Source organism: Chelonoidis abingdonii, chromosome 23 (genome assembly GCF_003597395.2).
Source record: "Chelonoidis abingdonii isolate Lonesome George chromosome 23, CheloAbing_2.0, whole genome shotgun sequence".
NCBI lineage: Eukaryota > Metazoa > Chordata > Testudines > Testudinidae > Chelonoidis > Chelonoidis abingdonii.
In genome coordinates this window covers 15,378,694-15,401,613 of record NC_133791.1, presented here as the reverse complement: position 1 = coordinate 15,401,613, position 22,920 = coordinate 15,378,694, and the positions used below count along the sequence as shown (strand labels likewise).

At 42.8% G+C, this 22,920-nt stretch overlaps 1 protein-coding gene across 1 annotated transcript in view; it reads right to left on the bottom strand.

The window, feature by feature from the left end:
* UBR4 (ubiquitin protein ligase E3 component n-recognin 4) overlaps positions 1-22,920 on the bottom strand; it is a 114,040-nt gene that overhangs the window by 63,749 nt on the left and 27,371 nt on the right. The window contains 21 exon segments of the mRNA XM_032787556.2: positions 40-174; positions 660-723; positions 3,738-3,954; positions 4,356-4,572; positions 5,174-5,337; positions 6,352-6,553; positions 6,930-7,101; positions 8,370-8,527; positions 9,345-9,572; positions 10,243-10,395; positions 11,034-11,192; positions 11,533-11,715; positions 15,089-15,259; positions 16,770-16,997; positions 17,523-17,670; positions 17,803-17,873; positions 18,660-18,851; positions 19,645-19,708; positions 20,072-20,260; positions 20,631-20,829; positions 21,531-21,631. Coding sequence (XP_032643447.1) covers positions 40-174; positions 660-723; positions 3,738-3,954; positions 4,356-4,572; positions 5,174-5,337; positions 6,352-6,553; positions 6,930-7,101; positions 8,370-8,527; positions 9,345-9,572; positions 10,243-10,395; positions 11,034-11,192; positions 11,533-11,715; positions 15,089-15,259; positions 16,770-16,997; positions 17,523-17,670; positions 17,803-17,873; positions 18,660-18,851; positions 19,645-19,708; positions 20,072-20,260; positions 20,631-20,829; positions 21,531-21,631 — 3,415 coding nt within the window.

The window sequence follows — 22,920 nt, the reverse complement described above, 5'->3', positions numbered from 1 at the left end:
GGTGGTTACAACGGGCTTGGAAAACCCTCCAACAGTTACCTTGTGGTTATGGTATGCCGAGCGGCTGGTGTGAAGGCTAGCCAGCAGACCCTTGGTTTGCTGCTGGACGCTGGAGGGAGCTGGCATTGAGAGTAGCATGGTAGCCAGTTCCTGAGCTGCAGCCTTGCTCTTTTCCTGTTCCCAGGGACAGACAAAAAGCCTGCAGTAAATTGACACTGAAAGTGCTATGGCATGCAAGTCTGACTTCTCAACCACTCCTGCTTCATTCTTCTTGCATTATCTCCCCCTCCCAGGAATGCAGGTTTCCTCCTCGATTCAATATTGCTTTGACATGAGGCTATGTTTATTATTTAGACAGCGTTTTAGGTTTATACATTAGAAAGTTCTTCTTCTGTTTGCTGGGCTTCCACCTGCTGTATTCACAAACCAGGTCACTGTGCAGCACGAAAATCCCCACCAGCAATGAACGCAAATGCCAATTGTCATTCAAAACTAGTTTCAAATGCTTTTCACTAACTCAAGTTTCAGATCTCTGTTCTGAGCAAAACGGATGCGGCTCTCTTCTGGTATCAGGCCCCTAGGGCTGCAGGAGCTGCTGCTGATCTCACTCCTCCTCCCCTGTCTTTGAAAGCTCAAGATGTATTCAGAAAGTTACTTGCCTTCTCGTTGACTGGTCCTACAGCAAAGCAGCTTTCCAGGGCTTCTAAAGAACTCACTACTAGCCTGAAGGGAGAAAGGAAAGCAGGCTTGAGTACAGCAACCCTTCTCTCTCCTTAGCACTTCGCTTTATGCAGGCTACAGTCATGAGTAGCTCAGAAACAGCTAACAAATGCCAAGTACAAAATCAAAGCATGATAAAACCTGCCACAGGCACCATGCATATCATTTCATTGTGTTACAGACCAGAGTTAAACCTGGCTCACGCTCACAGACAAACTTAGGACTGCTTTAATAATCCACAGCTGAAAGATAGGGGCTTTTCTCTACCAAAGAGGATAAAACATTTCCTTATGCTGCCTGCGGCAGGGATAACTTGGATTGTCTTGACAGTACCAATTCACCATGGCCCACAGACTTATATGACTGCAGATCAAGGGTGGTAGACACAGGAGAAAAGTCAGTTATGCTTTTTCTAAGGGAGCAAGATTCTACAGAAGCTCCCCGACTTACGCAAGCGTTCGTTCCGGAATGCCTAGTGTAAGTCGAATTTTGCATAAGTCGGGAATGTATCTCCGACAATTACGCAAAAAGAAAAAAAGCTTATGGAACTTTTCCTTTAAGTCCGGATTTCCTTAAGTCGGGTTTGCGTAACCCGGGGAGCGTCTGTACTCGCTTGCTATTTTCACAGAGGGTACGCTTTCCAATTTAGAGTTTCATCCCAAATGCTTCAGCAGTTCAATTAACTGAACTAGGTATGCACCTAGGTATGTTCAAAACATGAGTTACAAAAGAGACCCAAATCCAAGAGCCTTCAGTCGACCACTTTTGGTCCTAGGCAAGGCGTGTTAGTAAAACGCTCGCCCAAGGGAAAGTCTTATTCAGAACTTGCAGTCTTGTGCCAATTTTCCCTTGTTGCACTCCTCTCTGCCTCGCAATAAAACTGCCCGAAATGCTCAACGGACGCATCGAAAGGAGCACCGCCACACAGCAGGAGAGAGCAACAAAGAACCGAGTAAACAGAGGCCAAGCTACACAGATCAGGAGGGGAAAGGGAAGAGGAGAGACAGCATAAAGAACAAGGAGAGAGAGCAGAACATAAGATTAAAAACCGGGTAGAAGAAATAATATAAGGACTGGGCAAGTTCTCTGGTCACTTGTCTGACAGTTAAACAACTGAACAGTTTATTTCTCCTCATACACCCACAAAACCAGTGGGGAAATAGAAGAGGGGAAAAGAGAGGCACAAGGAGGGACAAAGTGAGCTGAGGAGTGTCAACAAGCAACAGTTATACTGTATGCAGCCGAAATTCTCAATCCACCACACCTTTACATTTTGCTAAATCTTCTGCCATGCAATGACCAGATTGTAAAGAAGCAAATGTCACTTAAAAAAAATAAAACAATCAACAAAAGCCACATCATGTGTTCTGTCTCTGACACACACTCATTCGTGCTGAGAAAAGGATGGCATACTAACCGGTCCAGGATGGTTAGGGACTCAGTTTCAGAACTTTTGGGGAGCAAAGAAAAAGAAAAAAAAAAATGTGTGAAGCTCACAGAAAACTACCTAGAACACATTCTAAGCAAAAGGCAAATTAAATAGGGAGTCAGGAAGCTGGGAGAGCGATATATACAGTAATTCCAAGCAGGACTCCTCCTATTTGGGTAGCACACAACTTCCCTAACAGCAAAACAAATTAAAGGAGATCGAGGCCATCTAGCACAGAGAAGCCAAGCACATTGGTTAAAAGCACTACTGAAGGCTAGGTTAAGGATATAGAGTCTAGACACCCAACTTTTCCATCGGAAACTGCCTCTTGCCTACAATAGCGGTTCCTAACAAGGGGTCCACAACCCTTTTTTGGGATCACCAGGCAGTTGGGAATTTTATAGTGCATAAAGTGGATGCAAGAAAAATACTTCATTTGCTCAGTCTAGCTTTAAGTTTTATAGTCCCACTGCTCAAGTTTCCATACAGAGACAGACACCTGGTGGAGACAGGGCAGCAGAGGAGAGAAAAGAAAGAAAGAAAGAAAGAAAGAAAGAAAGAAAGATCTAGCCTAAAGAAAAAGAAGTACTGATAATGGGGAAGATTTTCAAAGGTGACTTTCAACGGGACTTACGTGCCTATGGCCTTTGAAAACTTCCTCCAAAGAGCCACTTAACCCCTGTGCATCTCCAGTGAAGTCAGTCAAGTTACACCAGCAATGAATTTGGCTAGTTTTTACATCATACTAGTTTCTCTCTGCACTGAGTCACCTGATCTATCTTTATTTTACTTTCCCGCCTTCTGTCTCCACTAGCTTCCTGGCTACACACAGTCTCTGCTGCATGGTCTCTAAGACCCTGAGATGAGGATAGACAATGGAGCGTAGAAGAAAAGAGAAGAAAGCAACAGAAATTCTCTGTCCTCTACCAAATACACCCCCAACTCCTGTTCATGATATGTCCTGCACCTGGATATTTTACGAGTCCCAGGACCAGGCTCTCATGCAATAGCTAACATTATAATATCTGGGTTGCAAGACTGAAAAGTTTGGGGATCCCTGGCCTATGAGGAAGTTGCCACACAAGTAGTTGCTACAGAGAAAGAAGAGAGAACATTATGTAGGGCCAGGTCACAGAAACTAAAAAGACGAATGAAGAAACAGCTCTTCAGAAGTGAACTTAGGTTCAAATAGCCTCTAACTTTTGTGATTTTGGTGGCTGTAAAAGGATCCCAGATTTAAATAAGAAAAGGTGGCAAGAAGGCAGAAGCCATCCGAGGCTGGTTGAGGTTGCTGCAGACAGACTCAACTGGTAATGTGAAAGAGAACGCATGGAGCTCCATCCTCAACTCCACATGGGAGATTAGAGGGAAGCAGCAGGAAACCATTTTGGAAAAGTTGCACATTGACTCTTTAGTGGCATGACAGGATTGTCACGTTATATGAAAATGAGCAACACTTCATTACCAGTATAAAAGCTCCCAGCTAAGAATGCTACGCAAGTGCATTCAGGGCACCAGTATAACTAGTAACTTTTAAAAGGCAAACAAAAGCTATATACATATATAATGTATAGAAATATATAGATACCTCTCCAGGACAGTCCCACTGGCAGCAGCAGGGGCAGCAGACTCCAAGTCTCCGGTACCATTTCCTTGATTCAGGTTTGGGGGACAAACATTGCTCACTGAGGCAGATGGGAAATCCTCTGGGGGCTCATCAGGCCAGCCAAACTGCTCTTTGGTCTTGCCTTAAATTTTGACAGCATCCATCATTGTGACTCCAGCAGGATCCACAGAAGCCCCAACTGCAATGAGCAAGAGAGATTTTGCAGGTTCCCAGAAGGGAGGTTCCTTCTCTTTGATACCAACAAGCAAGTAGAGAGGGTTTACATTCAATTTACCCAGCACTCATCTGTTCTGAAACACAGCTTTGTCTTATTTTCTAATGTCTTTCCCTCCATGCTACCTCAGCACAGAATCCTTGTAACTCAACTAGAGGTGCTGCACGTGCCTTCTGCAATGGGGTGCTGGACCCACTATAAAATAGCTACTTTACAGAAGTCCAGAATTATTAGAACCATGGCTATGTCCCTGTAAAACTAATTCCTGGTTCCTCTGCCCAATAACAGCTGAAGTGCAACAACCCCCAGACACCCCCAGTTAGCTTGCAGGTAGTTGAAGCATGCAACCAAGACCAAAGACTTACTGAAGATGGTTAATTTTTTGTCAGCTTGCAGGGCTTCCTCCCGTGTGAAAGGAAAATCAAACCAACGAGCCCTGGTCATGTTCAACTGCATGGTGCGGCCAAAGATCTCCAGGTAGGAGGGAGCTCGCTCAATTGCTTGAGTGCCAATCTGGATCCTCATGCCTGTCATCACCATTGTGCTGTTGTTGTTAGTGACTTCAATGGTAAAGCCACCAGGCTGCAGGAGACAATCATTACTGAGGAAGAGAAAGCTGAAGATGGGTATTTCTAACCACAAGCACCCTGGAATGGGAAGGCCCAGGCACATCTCACTGCAATGCCAGTGGCCTGCTTACACCATGACAGGAATAGAATGTTTCCTGGGAATTGTCTTCTTACACTACCTAACTTTAGTAGCAACCCCGTGGACCTGCTGGGAAGGACTGGGTGGAATAGCAGATAAATGGGGCTCGAAGGCCTACTTATTTGGGAAGAGGGATGCTCTGTTGCTGAGGAGAAGAATGGAGCCAGAGAGAAAAATAGCAGTCAAGGAAAGAAAAGGCCCAAAACAACAAAAATAGTGAAAGAGAGGGACAGCTGACGTACAGAATTAAAGTTCCTAGTGGCAGATGACTGGCTGTAAGGAGGACTCAGATTGGGTCAACATCCTCCAGTCGCTGATGGGATTGGTTAGCCAGCAGTCTCCAGGATTGGCAGAGTGTCATTCGAATGAGAACGAACACTTTTTATAAAACAACTGCTCATGCTGTGATGAAGAGCACAGCAGCCTTATGACAGAATTATGTAAATACTTGAGACTCCCAAAGTGTTTGATTTACCTTGGTGTTGGCCACATACATGCCAGTGGAGTTGAGCCGGTGCTTTATCTGCTGGGCATTATAAACCTGCAAGAGATCATTGCCTCCAAACTCCACATCTGTGAGCTGCTGGTTGTGTTCAAAGAAGTCAATGGGAAAGTTCACCTGACTGGAGGTGCGAGTTGCTGAAAGAGAGGATACCAATGGCTAAACACACACACAGAGTGCTCCAACTGCAGACTTACTGCACATCTCTTGGGAATGCTCTTGCTTTCTAACTTGTTATGGATTGATCAGATACATATGCTATGCCATGAATAAGAGGAGCTTTCCTAGGGAAAGGTCCTCTTACTCAGTTTATCTGCAGCTCAAAACAAATGATTAGTGCTGAAAGATTAAAATCATCCCATGCTAACCCCATAACACCCAACCCCAGTGTTTACTAATAAGGTGATTACCAGAACCAAATGTCTAAGTGCCTACCTGATGCTATCCTATTTTCAGTAGTGACCCTGGTATAACAGGTTCACTTTAGACACTGGGGAATTAAAAGAAAAAAATATGAATCTAGTGCTGGCAAAAGGTTCTGAACCAGGAGTCTTGAAGACTGAAGTTCTCTTTACAGAACAGGTACAGCATGGGCAGTGGCAGCATGCACTTCCCCATATTACCCCACCAATATGCTTCAATGCTGGCCTCTAGCAAAGAGGGGGTAATCCAATCTGCACGCTCATTCAGTCCTTGTTTTTTTGAGAAGCTAACAAAGCAGCCAGCTGTAGCAATGACTGTGGGATGTGGATGTGGATGTGTGTCCACTAGGGACAAGACAGACAGTCCACTAGATGGTAATGAATTCTGCTCAGTATCAATGCAGTCTAGATTCAGACCAGCAATTTAGAAATGAAAGGTTCCATTATTCCATTACTAACTCCTTTAGCCATCCAGGCCCCCACTGGCTATCATCTTTATGAAGAGAGCTATCCGGTTTCTGAAGGACAGGCAACGACATTTGAAAAGTTATGTAAGATAGGGTCCTCATGAAGGGAAGTTAAATGGAAAATTTTGATGGAGTTGCTTGGGACTTCATCTGGATTGCAAAGATCCCATTTCTGGGGAGAAGGTGACAGATCATGTATTTACTCCATTGTTAATTTCTTTACTGGCAACTTAGACATGATATGAAAGGAAAGCAGCCTTACTGATAGCAGCTGCCTTGCGTTTGCGAACTGGCTTCATGATGCTGATGACACTGCTAGGCTGGAGGGAGGGCTGGAGCCAATAGGAAGTATTCTCTACATTTGCCATATATATTCTCAGGCTGCCGTCCTCACACAGAAGGATCATGGTGGTCCTCTGCTGCTCGTTACAGGCCGTGTGACGGATGGCCACCATGTCCTGGATCTGAAACAGGTTACACACCACAAAATAAAAGGCCCAGAGAAGCTGTTGCCTCAGAGAGCAAGCTTGTTGCCTAACTGTCACACAAATATCAGGAATAACAGGTACTCAAGCCGACAGAGGCTACAACAGAGCAAGAGATTCAATGGCTTTGCAAGGAGAATGAAGAGTAAACAGAGGTTGAAAACACCTTAAAAACATGGGTGGGTTTGGGGAAAGTCAGTTTGTGTATTGAAACAATACTTTCAAGTGCAGTGTTGGTGGCTATTACCAGGATGACTTTGTTGTAAGACACCACTGCAAGGGAAACCTGGAAGAAGTGGCAGCAATAGAGAAACAGGAAAGTCAATTTGAAGGGCAAAAGATAGGGAATACTCACCTTGGCTTTAGCTGGCAAGGTTTTAATCTCCTGGATGAGGAAGGTATCTGGCTTCACCATGACCACCAGAGGAATACCTGTGGTCTGCTGAACACAGCACACCAACCCAGGATGGTTCATCACCTCAGACCATTGGCACAGTGCTGGGGAGGTCTTGCTCCCACCATTTGAACTGCAAGAGAGAAAGGCCAGGCTTACATGACCTCAAGAAACAGCTGCAAGGGGCGTCAAGATAAATAAATAAAATTCTCATTCCAGCTAGCAAGACAAGTAACATCACCGTCTGAGGATCTCAAAGCACTTGGCTAACTAAGCCACCTCAGAAAATCCCTGGCAGGTAGGTCAATATTATTCCCATTTTACAGATGGGGAAACTGAAATGAAAAAAGTTGAACAGCTGAGTCAGTGGCAGCATGGAGAGCCCAGAAGTTAAGACACCCAGCCCTGTTCTTTAACATCTTTCCCCATTCATTTGGTATATAAAATTCTAGTGACACTACTATAAAAACAGGAAAATTACTCTTGAACCAGATTTGAAGTATCTATTTAAACTTATACTAGAGAGCTCTCTTATCAGGCTGGCAGGGGAGTGATAGCAAAACACCACATTATTTGTAAGCACATCCTAGCAGACAGAATAGAAGAGCACTGGTCTCAGAGCAAAGCATCTGTGTTAGTGGATACAGTGCTCCATGCTCTACCATGGCCATGTGATGAATACAAAGGAAACAGATAAACACAGGAAAATACTCCCCAAGAACATAATCCTCACTGAGATCTAACTCTCAGAGTGGTGAAAGTCCCTGTGCAAAATGATCAGGCGAGGTCTGATTGGAGTGAGGGAGATGTTGGGACCTGATATTCATGGAAATAGAATGCAAGATATCTGCCTCATGCTAAGCTAGTGAGACTCTGTAGCCTGAATGCCCAGCTCTGATTGTCAGAACAGATAATAGAAGAACTTTCTTCTTGACATTTTTATAGCATAAGAGATTGGTTTCCCTCAAGGCAGCCTGAAAATACGACTTTATATGCACAGTGCTTAGGGTCCACTGCAGTACTGGTGCCAAATGGAAACAAAGGCTTCCTGCTCCTCAGCCTCTGAGAGGGTGGATAATCCCATCAGTTCTAGTTGCTGCACCATTGGAAGCTCTGTACTCAGACAGCAAGATTGCTCCAAAGGCACCTCTGTGCTGTGAAATCCTAGTGAGCAAAATAAACATACACCCCACTGCAAAGGCAGCTGGGTTTGGTTTCAGTCTCACTGTTCTACAAGCAGAGAGGGTAGAAACAGGAGGTGACATAAAACGGTAAGATATAAACTGCAGGAAGGTTCTCTATATAAAGCCTTGGGCAGTGAGAGCTGGGTTCTTTCACTGGGAACAGCCACTGCAGCTAATAAGAAACAGAAATTGGAGGGGGGCAACCCCTCAGTCCCACCTCTTTATGTTGATCGGGAAAAGCCGCTGTACCTCCAGAGTAGCCCTGCTAATTGTTGCTGCAAAAGATTTGCCTTGACAGTAACTGAAGAAAAGCATCTGAAGGACATGGGAATAATACACAGACACGCCACCTCCTGCCACCTGGCCATTACTGTCCTGTAGGGACAAGGGAAAAACACACACACATCTTCAGAGCTCTAGAGTGGTCAGTACAATATTTCAACATCTGCCCTTCCACCTATCACATAACACAGCAAAGGGCTTTTGAGAATGCAGCCTTTGATGACATTAGCACCAAGCTGCACACCCGTTAGATACTCCAAGCGCCTTTGAACAAGATACTGAGCTTGCACACCCACAGGCTATAGGTAGTGCACAAGACAGCACCTGTGTGAGAGAATGTTGCATGCCAACCCCTCTTCATCTCCAGCTCCCAGAAGCGCTTTCCTCTTGGCTTGTAGTTCCTCTATTTTCCCATTTCATAGTGGACTGGGGTAGTGATGCTGAATGGAAGTTGGAAATATTTTAAACTAGCCAGCCTGGGTGGTGCACACCAGGCGCCCAGCAGCCTTGACACCAAACAGAAACTAAGGCTCGTGTCTCTACAGACCCTGCGTAAGGGTGATGATCCCATCCATTCTAGCTACTGCACCATTAGCAGTGCATCATACTGACAGTAGCGCTGATCTGCAGCCATCTTCCTGCTGTGAAATCCTGCTGGGCATAACTTCAGATCCAAACATGGAAAACATGCTCAATTTTCTAGATGACTAGATCAATGGGTTTAATTTCAACCTTCCCCCACAACCACCACCCTCCAAGTGGTGTCAGAATCAGTGTCAGAATTTCTCTCTCTCTGCAGAAAAAAGTGCAACCTCATTGATCTAGATCAGGGAAAGAAAAGCAAACTGCTGCTTCTTACAGTCAGGAGCAGAGGGAGAGAAAAAGTTAGTAGGGAAAAAGCCAACATTACCTTCAAGTCTTCATGGTTCACTTCAAGCACATTGGTAACATAGAATGGTCCATGCTGGGCACTGCTCGCCTCCTCCATGAGCTGAGTATAGATGTACCCAGCAGAAGACATGATGACTATGATGTTCTTTCCCTCCTCATTGAACAGAAACGTGACATCCCTGATCTTGGAGCTTGGCAAAAGGAAATAGAATGTTGGGCTCAAAGCATCTACGGAAAGGTCATAGATCTGTGGGAAGAGAGGGGAGGGAATTAGCAGTGAGCCCACAGAACAGCTCTTCTTAATACAGCATAAACACAGACAAACTATTCCTACAACGGTGCACATCCCGGAGGGCAGATTATTCAGGTGCCAGAATATGGAGATAAAGATAACCTCAGATCCATGAATGATCTCTTTCTTCTGCATTCGTCAGGTTAGGAAGAGGGGAAAATGTTGGCCCATCTTAAAAAATGACCTTCAATTTGAGTGTCCAAATGTAGACAATCAAGGACAGATTTTAAGTAGTATCAGCACCTACAACTGAAATCAAAGGGAGCTGCAGGTGTTCTGTATCTTGGGGGGGCAGAGGGGTGGAAGAGAATAAATAAAATCTTAAATATTTCAAGTTGGGCACCCAAAATAAGAGGTCACTTATGAAAATGTAGGCCTTTGTTTTTGTGTTTCAATGAACAGTCTATAACTAACAGTGGTGAATAGCAATACATATTAGAAAACTAGAGATAACAGTAATGCCCTTCCTAGAACTCAAATTTTCCTAGTTAATTAAGAGCACTGTGTTATTCTGACACACTGGTGACTCTGGAGACTGCCAGAACCCCATATCAGCTCCATGGGAAATGAAAAGCAATACACAGCACCAAGTCAATCAGGGATCACCCACAAGTTGTGACCATACCTTCACAAAGTCTGCAGTCACAATAGCAAGTTCTGTCTGAGATCCTGGCAGCCACACAGCCTTAATGATGAAGTTTCCTGTTGCTAGCTGGGGGTGGAGCACCAAGTGATCGGAAACTGATCCAGAGCTGCTGAATGTTAGCACATGGCAGTCCTGGGACAAGAAAATAAAAGATGTCAAGTATTAAATTTTTATTTCTGCAAAAACAGATTCAAGGGCCATTGACCTTTCCCTAGCCCCAAACACAAATGATGGATACACATAGGAAGAAATCAAGTGTCTCTGTTTTTAGGGTGAATGACTTTGCAAGAGAACTGTCTCTCTTCTGCGGGTTTTTCAAATATTTGAGATTACTGGTTTCCTGGGTGGTATATTTCTTCAATTGTGGAAATTATGCACAGATTTGAAAAAAATACAAAATGATCACCCATTGCTCAGTACTAGAAGTGGCTGCAGATTAAGATTAAGCACATCCATTTCAGTCAAGTTTTATTTACATGAATACTCTTTTTGGTTTCTGGAGCACAAAGGACAGTCAGCCTGAGTGTTATCTGAGGAAGTGGTTATTTTGGGCATTATCAAGAATGGTTTAAAATAATACACAGGATTGACATACTAAATGAAGCTGCAGCTAAAACTAGTAGCAGGTGATTCAAGAATTAGAATTAGTGACACCCACAATGACTTCAGATCTTTGATAGCCAATCATAACTCTACAAGCCATCGCCTAGGGAGAGAGGAGCACAGCTTGGTTTGAGGTAAAGGAACTCTCTTGCTTGTCAGACCCTTACCTTCAGCCCACACACAGCTAGATAGTCTTCCTTGCAGGGATTTCCTGTTAGGCTCAGTACAGTAAAGGGAACCGGTGCAGATGCAAGGCGGGTAAGGGTTAATTTCCTTTTGCTGGAGTCTGCTTGTTTAAGCAATGCTGAGAGTTGTAACACTGTAATCTACAAAATAATGAAATCAAGTCAATTTTCTAATGTTGGAATCACAAAAAGAAATTCTCAGTATCTAACTTCTTATATGACTCTATCAATGTATTGTCTCGGCATCTCTGCAGCAAGAAGCAAGATTTTTGTTCCCTAAAATATGAAACAATTGAAGTAACAATCACTCAGGGAGGCTTTTCCAAACGAGTCTAGTCATTTACAGAGTCCGTGAGTCTGACTGTAGGAAGTCTGCTTGATTCTTTAGTCACTATGGAACATTTTAAAATCTTTTCATCTTACTTTAAAATGCATGTTAGGTTGCTGTGCCATTGGAGCACTTCCCCTTCTCAGCACTCACCTTGCCCTTTTCGTGGCTCACAGCTAGATGCTGGCGGCGCCCATGTGGGGAGGACAGCACGCACATTGCCACCCGCCTCAGCACGTGAGCACTGATCAGCTGTCTGATTGTCTGCCCCTGGTCGCCACTGTAGTTCATTCGGACATTCTCAAAAGCACCTTCTTGAGAGCCAAGAGTTGGGACCTGAACCATTGTGGGGCACAAAGAACACACAGAAGTAGAGACAAATAGAGATTGAACAACTGTAATAGTTTCATTTAGACTCATAGAATTTAAGGCCAGAAGGTACCATCATGATCACCTAATCCGACCCACTGCAAACTGCAGGCTACAGAACCTCGCCCACCCACTCCTGTAATAGGCTTATGTGACCGTATCTTCATGAAGGTACTACTGGCTGAGTTACTGAAGTTCTCAGATCTTAATTTAATGACTTCAAGTTATAGAGTATCCACCATTTACTTTAGTTTAAACCTGCAAGTGACCTATGCCCCACGCTGCAGAGGAAGGTGAAAACCCCCCAGGGTCTGTCCCAGGGAAAATTCCTTTCCAACCCCAAATATGGCTATCAGTTAAACCCTGAGCCTGTGGATAAGACTCACCAGCCAGACATCTGGCAAAGAATTCTCTATAGTAACTCGGAGCCCTCCCCCTCTAATGTTCCATCTCCAGCTGCTGGAGATATTTGCTAACAGCAATCGCGGATGGGCCATGTGCCATCGTAGGCCACCTCAGACCATCTCCTCCATAAAAACTGATCAAGCGCAATCTTAAAACAAGCTAGGTTTTTCGTCTCCACTACTCCCTTTGGAAGGCTGTTCCAGAACTTCACTCCTCTAACAGTTAGAAACACTTATCAAATTTCAAGTATATATTTACCGATAGTCAGTTTCTATTCATTTGTTCTTGTGCCAACATTGGCCTTTAACTTAAATAACTCCTTTCCTTCCCTGGTATTTATCCTTCTGATGTATTTAGGAAGAGCAATCATCTCCCCCCATAGTCTTCATTTTGTTAGGCTAAACAAGCCAAGTCTCCTCTCATAAGGCAGCTTCTCCATTCCACTGATCAGACTAGCAGCCCTTCTCTGCACCTGTTCCAGTTTGAATTAATTTTTTTTAAACATGGGACACCAGATTTGCACACTGTTTTCCAGATGATATCCCATCTGTGTCTTGTATAATGGTGACAACACTTCCCTCTCTCTCCTGAAAATACCTCACCTGATGCATCCTAGGATTGCATTAGCCTTTCTCACAGCCTCATCACATTGGAAGCTCATAGTCATCCTGTGATTGACCAATACAAACAGGTCTATCTCATCCTTTGTTGCTTCCAACTGATATAGCCCCAGCTTATAGCACAAGTTCTTGTTGTCTAAGTGCATGAACTTGCACTATGCACTATTAAGTTTCATTCCATTTCTATCACTCCAGTTTTCAAGGTTGTACAAATCTTACAAACATAGAGAGGCCATACCAGGTCAGACCAATGGTCTATCGAGCCCAGTATCCTGTCTTCTGACAGCCAATACCAGAGGCTTCAGAGGGAATGAACAGAACAGGCAATCATCAAGTGATTCATCCCCTGTTGTCCACTCCCAGCTCCTGGCAAATAGAGGCTAGGGACACCCAGAGCAAAAGGTTCCATCCTTGACCATCTTGGCTAATAGCCACTGATGGACCTATCCTCCATGAATTTATCTAGTTCTTTTTTGAACCTAGTTACAGTTTTGCCCTTTATAAACATCCCCTGGCAATGAGTTCCACAGGCTGTGTGAAGAAGTACTTCCTTTTGTTTTAAACCTGCTGCCTATAAATTTCATTGGGTGACCCCTGGTTCTTGTGTTGTGTGAAAGGGTAAACAACACTTCCTTATACACTTTCTCCACACTAGTCATGATTTTACAGACCTCTATCATATCCCCTCAGTCATTTCTTTTCCAAGCTGAAAAGTCCCAGTCTTATTACTCTCTCCTCATACAGAAGCTGTTCCATCCCCCTAATAATTTTTGTTGCCCTTTTCTGAACCTTTCCCAATTCCAATATATCTTTCTGAGATGTGACAACCACATCTGCATGCAATATTCAAGATGTGGACGTAACATGGATTTATGTAGAGGCAATATGATATTTTCTGTCTTATTATCAATCCCTTAATGATTCCCAACATTCTGTTCTCTTTTTTGACTGCTGCTGTACATTGAGTGGATGTTTTCAGAGAACTATCCATAATGACTCCAAGATCTCTTTCTTGAGTGATGATAGCTAATTCAGACCCCATCGTTGTATATGTATAGCTGGGATTATGTTTTCCAATGTGCATTACTTGGCACTTATCAATATTGAATTTCATCTGTCAGTCTCTTGCCCAGTCACCCAGTTTTGTGCAATCGTTCGTAACTCTTCACAGTCTGTTTTGGACTTCAATATCTTCAGTAATTTTGCATCACCTGCAAATGTTGACACCTCACTGTTTATCCTTTTTCCAGATGAATATGTTGAACAGCACCGGTCCCAGTAAAAAGCCCTGGGGGACTCCACTACTTATCTCTCTTCATTCTGAAAACTGACTATTTATTCCTGCCCTTTGTTTTCTGTCTTTTAATCAGTCACTGATCCATGAGTGGATCTTCTTTGTTATCCCATGACTGCTTGTATGACATTCCGGTCCTCTTCTGTTTTGGACATATCTCCCAACTTTGTGACATCTGCAAATTTTATTGGCACACTCCCACTTTGTGCGCCAAAGTCATAAAATGAAAATGTTAAATAAGATCAGTCGCAAGACCAGTCCCTGAGGAATCTCAGAAGTTACTTCCCTAATAACCTCCCTCCAGCCTGACAATTTACTTTCAGGATGACCCAGCCTCCCCTTGAAACTAGTTTCTTATCCATCCTTCCATACTCATATTAATCCCCATCATCTCCAATTTAACGAATAGCTTCCTGTGTGAAAATGTATCAAATGCTTTACTGAAATCCAGGTAGACTAAATCTACTGCATTTCCTTTGTCTAGAAAATCAGTTACCTTCTCAAAGAACGAGATCAGGTTGGTCTGGCACAATCTAGCTTTTGTATAACCATGCTGTATTTTATCCCAATTACCATTTACCTCTATGTCCTTAACTACTCTCTCTTTAAAAATTTGTTCTAAGACCTTGTATAAACTGAAGTCAGTTTCCCAGATCACGTTTTTCCCCCCCTTTCTTAAATCTAGGTACTATATTTTCAATTCTCCAGTCATAGGGTGCAACCTCCATGTTTACAGATTCATTAAAAATCCTTGCTACTGAGCTGACAATTTCACGTGTCAGTTCCTTAAATATTCTTGGATGGAGAATATCCAGACTCCCCAGTTTGGTCCTATTAAGCTGACTGAGTTTGACTTCCACCTTGGTTGTGGTAATTTCTGCTTCATGTCCTTGTTCCCATTGGCCACCCTCCCACTGCCCCCAAGCTGCTCATTACCCTTATTAAAAACTGAGGCAAAAGTGATCCCTCCCCTTGGCCCAAAAGCAAGCATTTGAATCAGCAAACCAGCCAGTAATCATACCATCAACTGATCTGTCATTTCCACTGTCTTGTCCAAGGTGTGCAGCTCGTTCAGAGCCTGCTGCGCTCGGCTGCTGCTGCCCATGGCTGAAGCTTGCTGGAAGTTGATCTGAATGGCATCCATTAGGAAGCTCAGCATATCCAACACCAGCGGAGCAAAGGAGAAGTTGGCCTACAAGAAATACATGTGGTAAGTAAAGCACAAGACATACCTACGAAACCTCCATAGCAGCAGCATTTCACAGGCCAGGTAAGTTTTTGAAAAGCAGTTACAGCACTGTTATCCTAATAGACAAGTTACTTGATTCTCAGTTGTCTAACTGTTGGACCATATCAGGGAATTTCTGTATTAGAACCATAAAGTTTGTGTGTATAACAAGTCTGAGGCCAAGAGAGACAAGGGGTAAGACTGAATTCCCCACAGCTTAAACTTCAAGATATTGGTAACAAAACAAGCCTCTTGCTTTTTCATTTGTGTGTGTCTCCGTCTCGGTGAGGGACATGCAAGGTCAAACTGCTAACTGTGTTAACACATCCTAAGACAGAAAGCCTGTTCTCAAAGAGCGATAAGGCTTTGCAAAAACAACTGTAATTGTTCTTCAAAACAGAACACAGCTTCCCACTCTTCGGAGCTTTTAACTTGTTTGTTATGTATGTTAAAGTTTCAGTAGATTTCTAACAACTCTCAGGATGTCACAAGTTAAGAGATAGTGAAGTAATAATAGTGATAAATGTATGTTAAAATAGAGGATAGATGCAGATGGATGCTTGATTAAAATAAAAAGGATGAATGGACAGAGAAGTGACAGCCTAAGTAGTACAACTTCAGCCTTGACTGGCCAAAGAATGCGCAGAGTGGAGATACCGGATGACCCGCGCAGGGCAAACTGGAATCCACCCAACGATCCCAAGGATGAAAGAACCAAAGAACAAGATAAACACCAGACCGCTGTCACTGCTGTGCCATCTGCATGTTGGACTTATTTCAAACGTGAGAACAGTGATTAACATTTCAAATGCAGTAACAGCATGATGAAGCAATTCCCATCGACTGGTATAGGAATAAAATCCTATAAAAACAGACTCTAAAGACTGAAAATTTTGAATCTGGTTCTGCAACCACCATCCAGGAGCATCGGATGCACATCTGACAAGGACTCGGCTTCACCCTTGTGTGAGGCTACCTGGCCAGTACTCTGCCACGAGCAACCTTTAGGCTGGTAACTATAACGACTCTGCAGAACTTGTATCAATGAGTGTGTGAATAAATAAGGAATAGTAGTGAAATAATACAGAACTGCATATCCTGATTTCTCTCTCCTCCTCTGTATTTATAATAAACGTGGCATTTTGCCTTATCCCTCTTATAAGATCCCGTTGGTATTATTTTATTAGTGTAACATAACTACCAGTACAGCCCACTCCACAACCACTCTGTACCAAACTTCACTGTTTCTTATGGGCATTAGACACAAAAATCCAGTGTTAACTCTCAACACAGAACATATCCCCTACACTAATATTGTACTGGCATAACACTAAATCAAATTGGTAAAAGTCTCTAAGTCAGAAGCACTGGCTGCCATAAAGACAGCTTCATTCTAGGAGAACAGAGAATCCTGAAGAACTACTACACAGAGGGATCCTGATGCTTGAATGAGATTTTAACGTGACTACAATACCTGGGATTGCAATTCCTCTCGACAGCCCTCAACATTTCGACACAGGCTGCTCTTCTTGGGTTTCTCTTCATCAGGGCCTTTCCCATCACTGATGGTGACCTTGCATTTATCAGCAGGGGAGTTGCTCGCATGGCGGATGACACTCTCAGGCACTCTGGGCTCACTCTGGAATGCAGACTCCTTCATGGTAGAGCTGATGCCACTGCTGGGAGTTCTCTTCACCAAAGCCTGGGAAAAACAAAGCAATATCAAGGGCCCAATTCAGTTTCCATTTAAGTCAATGACAAAACTCTCAGTGATTTCAACTGGAGCAAAATTAATTCCTTAGAGTACATTTTCAGAGAGATAAGACAGCAATAACCCTGTACTCTACATGTCACTTTCCTTTTAGATGTTGTATTAGACAGGAAGTAACATTGTTGGCAGCTGGTGGGAAACATCAAAACAGCAGAGATCTGGTAAGCGGGCAACATGAAGTTGACCTACAAACCACAAGTTAGTTATGTAGGTTCAAAAAGTCTTAATTAGTGTTAAGAGATCTGCCAATATAGATCCTTTTGGTGAAGGGGGTGAAATCATTAAGTAGAAAGCCGCAAATTACAGGGGAGTGATGAAGCTTATTCTAAAGGAGACCCCTCCCATATATTGATATCACAGAATAACTGTTGTGCAATATAAGACTTCACAAAGCCAAACTTAGGCAACCTGTAATAGTTGCAGGACAGTTTAAATTTAGCCATGAAGATCCTTTACCAGGCAACTGCCATCTTCCTTCGCTCCACAGTCACAGAAGAATGAACCATATTTGGCTTAAGAAATCTCATGGTCCTTGTGACAAACTTTAGCACAAACCGTGCAAACACCAACCCCATCCACCATCTTACAAGTGTGACAGTGGTACCTGTACAAAAGAAACCAGACAGGTTAGAAATTATAGCCCCTTAGATTTAGCACATCATCTCTTCCCCAATTCTGAATGGCCAGTAAGCCCAGGCTGATAGTCTGTATCTAGGAAGACCTGGAGGGCTCTTACCAGTGTTGGTTCATGAATTCTTTCTGTGTGATGGTGAAGGTGCACAGTTTGTTGCAGAGAGAATCTTCATCCTGTTTAGGAAGGAAGATCATTTAGTCAGTGTATTACATATCTACCTACCTACTCTGGAGTCACTTAATACAAAGGAAACCCATTCGCTGATAAATTCACATTTGAAAACAATGAGTTTCAGCATCATCTAAAAAAAGCAGGCACCAAACAAAATCACTTCATTTTACATCCAAGAAATATTGGACAATAATTAAAATAAGATATTGGGGTCTGAATTTAAAGGCATGAATTACTGATGGCAGCTTTAATCTTAAAGCTACCCCAGTTAAATTGGGTATTAATGTAACAGAGTCAGAGAACCAGCTATATCAGACCAGCAACATCTTACTCAACATTTCTGCTCTCTGTCTTCAGCTCATCTCTGCTTGTTTTACTGACAAAAAAGTCTTTACCTTTGTCATCACTGAAAAATTAATCTATCTGCATAAGGATGAGCTGGATTCTCTTCTGTCTTATATAGCTACAGTTCTAACTGCAAAATCTTTACTGCTGACAGTGATTTAAGAGAGAGGACACAGATGGGCTTTCAGACCCCAGGTTAAGATTGTCCAACATGAAATTATATTCTTTATAAGTCAAAACACTATATTTTTCTACATTTGATCTGGAAGCTGCACATATAAATCTAGAAGGTTATTGTGACTCTCACTATTTGCATGCAACAATTTAATTGGTTGTATAAGGGAGACTGTGGAGATGATGGATTACTTAGTCCAGCTGTCACAACCATGCAACATTATCGGCTTTCAGCTACTAGTTGTGAACATCACACTGTGAGAACTTACTGAGTCTTCAGCTTGAGAATCTTCCTCTTCCACTGCCAGCTCTTCCACCCAGTCTGAATCCACCTCGATAGCCCGTTCCTCTCCATCTACAGAAAGATGAGTGGGTCCTTGGCCGCTGGTCTGGCTCAGAGCATTAGTGACATCAGCCAGATAAGAGACAATGTGGCATGTACACTCCAGTATAGTAACATGCTGCAAAAAAAAAAAAAAAGAGAAGAAGGAATAATTAAATCCTCCTGCATCTATGTTTAAATGAGCACAAATGTGAAAATATCTCTAATTCTTAATGACACAGATTGTAAGGATTTGTGTTGCACTCAGAAATTCTACCACAGCACATAACTGATTTGCAAGGTGGTTTGCATATTGCTACAGTATGGGGACAGGACATTTTCTCTAAAAAATTTAAGACGGTCTCTCAAGGGTGAGAGGCCTGAGAGGCTTTGATTTGTGGGCATGCATATTGCACTAGCTACTCTTTCCAGTTCTTGTGAGCTGGTAGGACTTTAAAACTACCAAATACAAGTAGGTCTCAACCTCATGCCAGATGACAAGAACAGAATGGACAGTGGAGAGTAGATGACATCTTCAGTTCACTGGTGAACCACATCAAATTCAACACCTTGCCTTTGTTAGCAAAATGCCCAGAAAAGAAACTGGGATTTTATCCGCTTGCAGTATTTGCATTAGAGGTATGAATTTTCAGTTTCAGGGAGACATTAAAACAATAATTATATATAGTCCGAAAAGGGCAGAGTGTAAAGCTTTAATTTGGGTCTGAATCTACAGTGTATGCCTGTAAGCAAAATCAAAAGAAAATTTACTACCATGTATAAAAGGAAGATCAGAGAATTTCCCAGGTGAAGATTTAGATTTTACAAGGTACCAAACACTTATCCACTATATATACACCAGTATAACTTTTTGGATGCAGACCAGGGCTCAAACCAAACACTGAGGACTGAGAACTGCCTGTGCTTCTTACCTTTCCATGCATGACATTAGCATTCATTTTTTCTATAACATTCTTTTGAGACAGGTATTTCTTGCTATAGGATAAAGAAAAGTTAAAAAAAAGATGGTTACAGAAATCAGCTCTTAAAAATTATCAATTTAATCCTCACTGATTATGATCCTACGTATTTAGTTTGTTAGTTTTACAACAGCATTATGCAAATCATTAAGGTAGAGCCAATAAATCATCAAGAGGAAAAAGGGAAGGACCTCCACAGTTCCAATACAAGTCTCCATAAAGGCACTTATCCCAACTACCACATATTCCAACAGGTGGCACTTTGAACTATGGGGCAACCACACAGCACTCCCTCGCTCTCCTCTCTCCACTACCAAACTCCCAAGAAGTCCAACACATGAAGATAATCAGTCACCAACACAGGTCTCATTCCTCTTACCATCTGCCCAGCCAATCAACTGCGGCACTGTGAAGCTGGAGATGTCCAGCACCTTGCCCAGCACTGGCCAGAGTTGCCATCACAACCATGAGCTCAGGGAAGCCTGTTCCATCACCATTGGCCAACATTTCCGTTGCCATTGGTATAAGGGTACTCAGCAGAACAGTGCACACGCCTTCTCCGACTTGGCTAAATCAACAAGAAGAAAGTTTGAGATGCATTAAATCGCCCATCTACACCAGTTTAAGCTCAACTTTTCTGAGGGTTATCTAAGCAATATATTAGCCGGCACCAGACCGGCGCAAATTCTAGCATGCACTAGTGTGTCGCGCATTAACTGCCCCATATGGGCCCTGCTGGAACACACTAAAAGTTTCCTAGGGTATGTTAATGTAGTCCTATTTCAAATAGTACTACATTAATATACACTAGAGAACAATAGCAAGACAATGGCCTTACAGCATGAGAGATCAGCAGCATTTAACAGACTAGAAGGTGTCTATGGAATATGTATTTTATCAATAATATATAATGCAAGTCACGTAAGATTGTTCTCTACCTGTTTTCCCGAACAATATATGTTGTCAGAAGTTGCAGCAGCTGCCTGTTCTCTTGAACAACGTCCAATTGATCTGAATCTTTAGGTGGTGACATGGTCATCCTGGTTAACCAGGCCTGTAGTCGTACAGGCTCAACACAGGCCAACTGGGCCAAGGAGCCACATAGTCGCAACAGACTGGGGTTGGGGCTCTTCTCAGCTAGGAGACAGAATTATCAGTGGCTGATATTGTGGCTGCAAATTGAACATGCCTGACGACAATTTTCCTTCTATTATTAAAAGCAAAATTCACTGGATTCCCTAAAGTGTATGTAATTGGAGACAGTCCCACAGCTATCCCTGTTACTATCATCATCATTTCAATTCTATTCCTCCATTCGTTCTCCCCAAACATTTATTCTCTCTCATATACACTGGGGATAACTAAATCAAGCATGACATAAAAGTGAATTGTGTAATTTTCCAGCTTGTAGTCATTTCTAGTTGTTCATATGCATATTGAAGATATTGCCACAGTCCCCTCGTGCCTGCTCCTCCAGAGAGCTAAACCGTCTGCTTAGCAAACATTCACCTTCAAAAGAGGGATGGGTGAAATACTAGTTAACTCAGAATACGCTTTTACTACACACTGAAAGGGCAAATAGTTAAGGAAAAATGTGCACAGTGGGCAGCTGTCAGGGGAGGGACAGCAACAGAACTGAAAACTGAAGCTAGAGAGGAGGAGGGGACAGAAGACAACAAAACACAAAAGATGAGTGGGAATGAGTACACGTAGTCTTCAGTATCTCCCCAAAAGTTTTCTTTCAAGCATTTTCATACTGCAGGTCAATATATGCAGAACAAGAAAAATCTTAAATGGATATCAAAGTTTTGATGCAGAGATTAAACACAGTCACTTACTCAACTGGAAGAGTTTGGTGAAGAATTTCAGAACTCTGTTACAGAATTTAGCAGAGAGATTTTCATTCGCTGTTGCCATCATGATCTGGACCAGTTCTCCACTAATTGAGCGAGAGAAAAGAAATCATAAGGTCAAACCTTTCAATAATGCACTCATCTCTTTTCCTCACTGTTATTTACATTAATCTTAGATGCCAGGGCAGAAACGGTTCATATGCTGCAGAGTACTTCCGGAGGAGAGGAGACACGGATGGATAGACACCTAAACAAGACAAAACTCTTAACCCTGCACCCAGCACAGTAAGGATGGAGTACTGCAGGCAGCTACCTTCCATTCTTAAAATTCCAGTCCTAGTTTCAGCAGAAAAGAATGACAGCAAAAAACATGTTAATGGGTTGTCCATGAAGAAACAAAGCAATTACAGTCCAAAGGGAAATATCAAACAAGTGCCAACACTACTTCCCTTCAATGTTTATTAGAGCCACACGGAGTCATGCTGTAGTCAGTCAGCTAAAAATTAAGGCGACTTAACAGAAGAGCCTAGTTAAAAAAATGCTTGCAGCTGTGAGGTTGAAGCAATTTCAGCCTGCTGGTAAAATAATCACATCTTTTTCATATTGTCCTCTCCTCCACTCTCTGAGGTACTAATTCATGGTTAGGAGCACAACATTAACATGCTTTTTCAATCTGGCTATATACAATGCTTTCAAGAGCAATGCCATCAGAGCCTCAGCTCCAAATTCAGAGGCATATGCAAACCTCAGGAGCTCACAGATCATGAGCCATCTGGTAACAAACCACGGTCCTGTCACAAAAGGGCCAAAGCTGATTTCAATATCTTTTGTCCTCTTCTTGCTTACTCTTTTCTCATTTATCTCCCATCCCAACAGTGCACACCAACCAAGCCAACTCCCCCATCATGCTCCTTTGGCTTGAGCTGAACAGAAAGAAGTAGAGAGTATGTCAAGGTTGTCAGTCAGCTTTGCAACTGGAATTAACTCTCCCCCGGTTCATCTCTTCCTACACGCTTGCTGTGCTCTGCTGTTTTACATCCGCACTACTCTGTCTTCATACTCCAAGACAGGAAAAAGGCATCCTTCAGGAGACCAAGCCAATGCTATCCTGGGGTAGCACTGAGAGAACAGGTGCTACTTTACAAGTAGAACTGACAGGCAAATTAATACAGCCTGTCTCAAGAGGTTCTTTATGCTGCCTCTGACAAAAGAGATGTATCCAAAGACTCGCACAACGAGTCATTGAAATGACGACTAATTGAACATTTTATCTGCAGTGTCAAAGCAGAACAACTCTCTCTCTCACATGGGAATCTTTTCACACTTACAAAACCCTTCATCTCTCCAAAGGGTGACATGTTCCTTGTGCAGATTA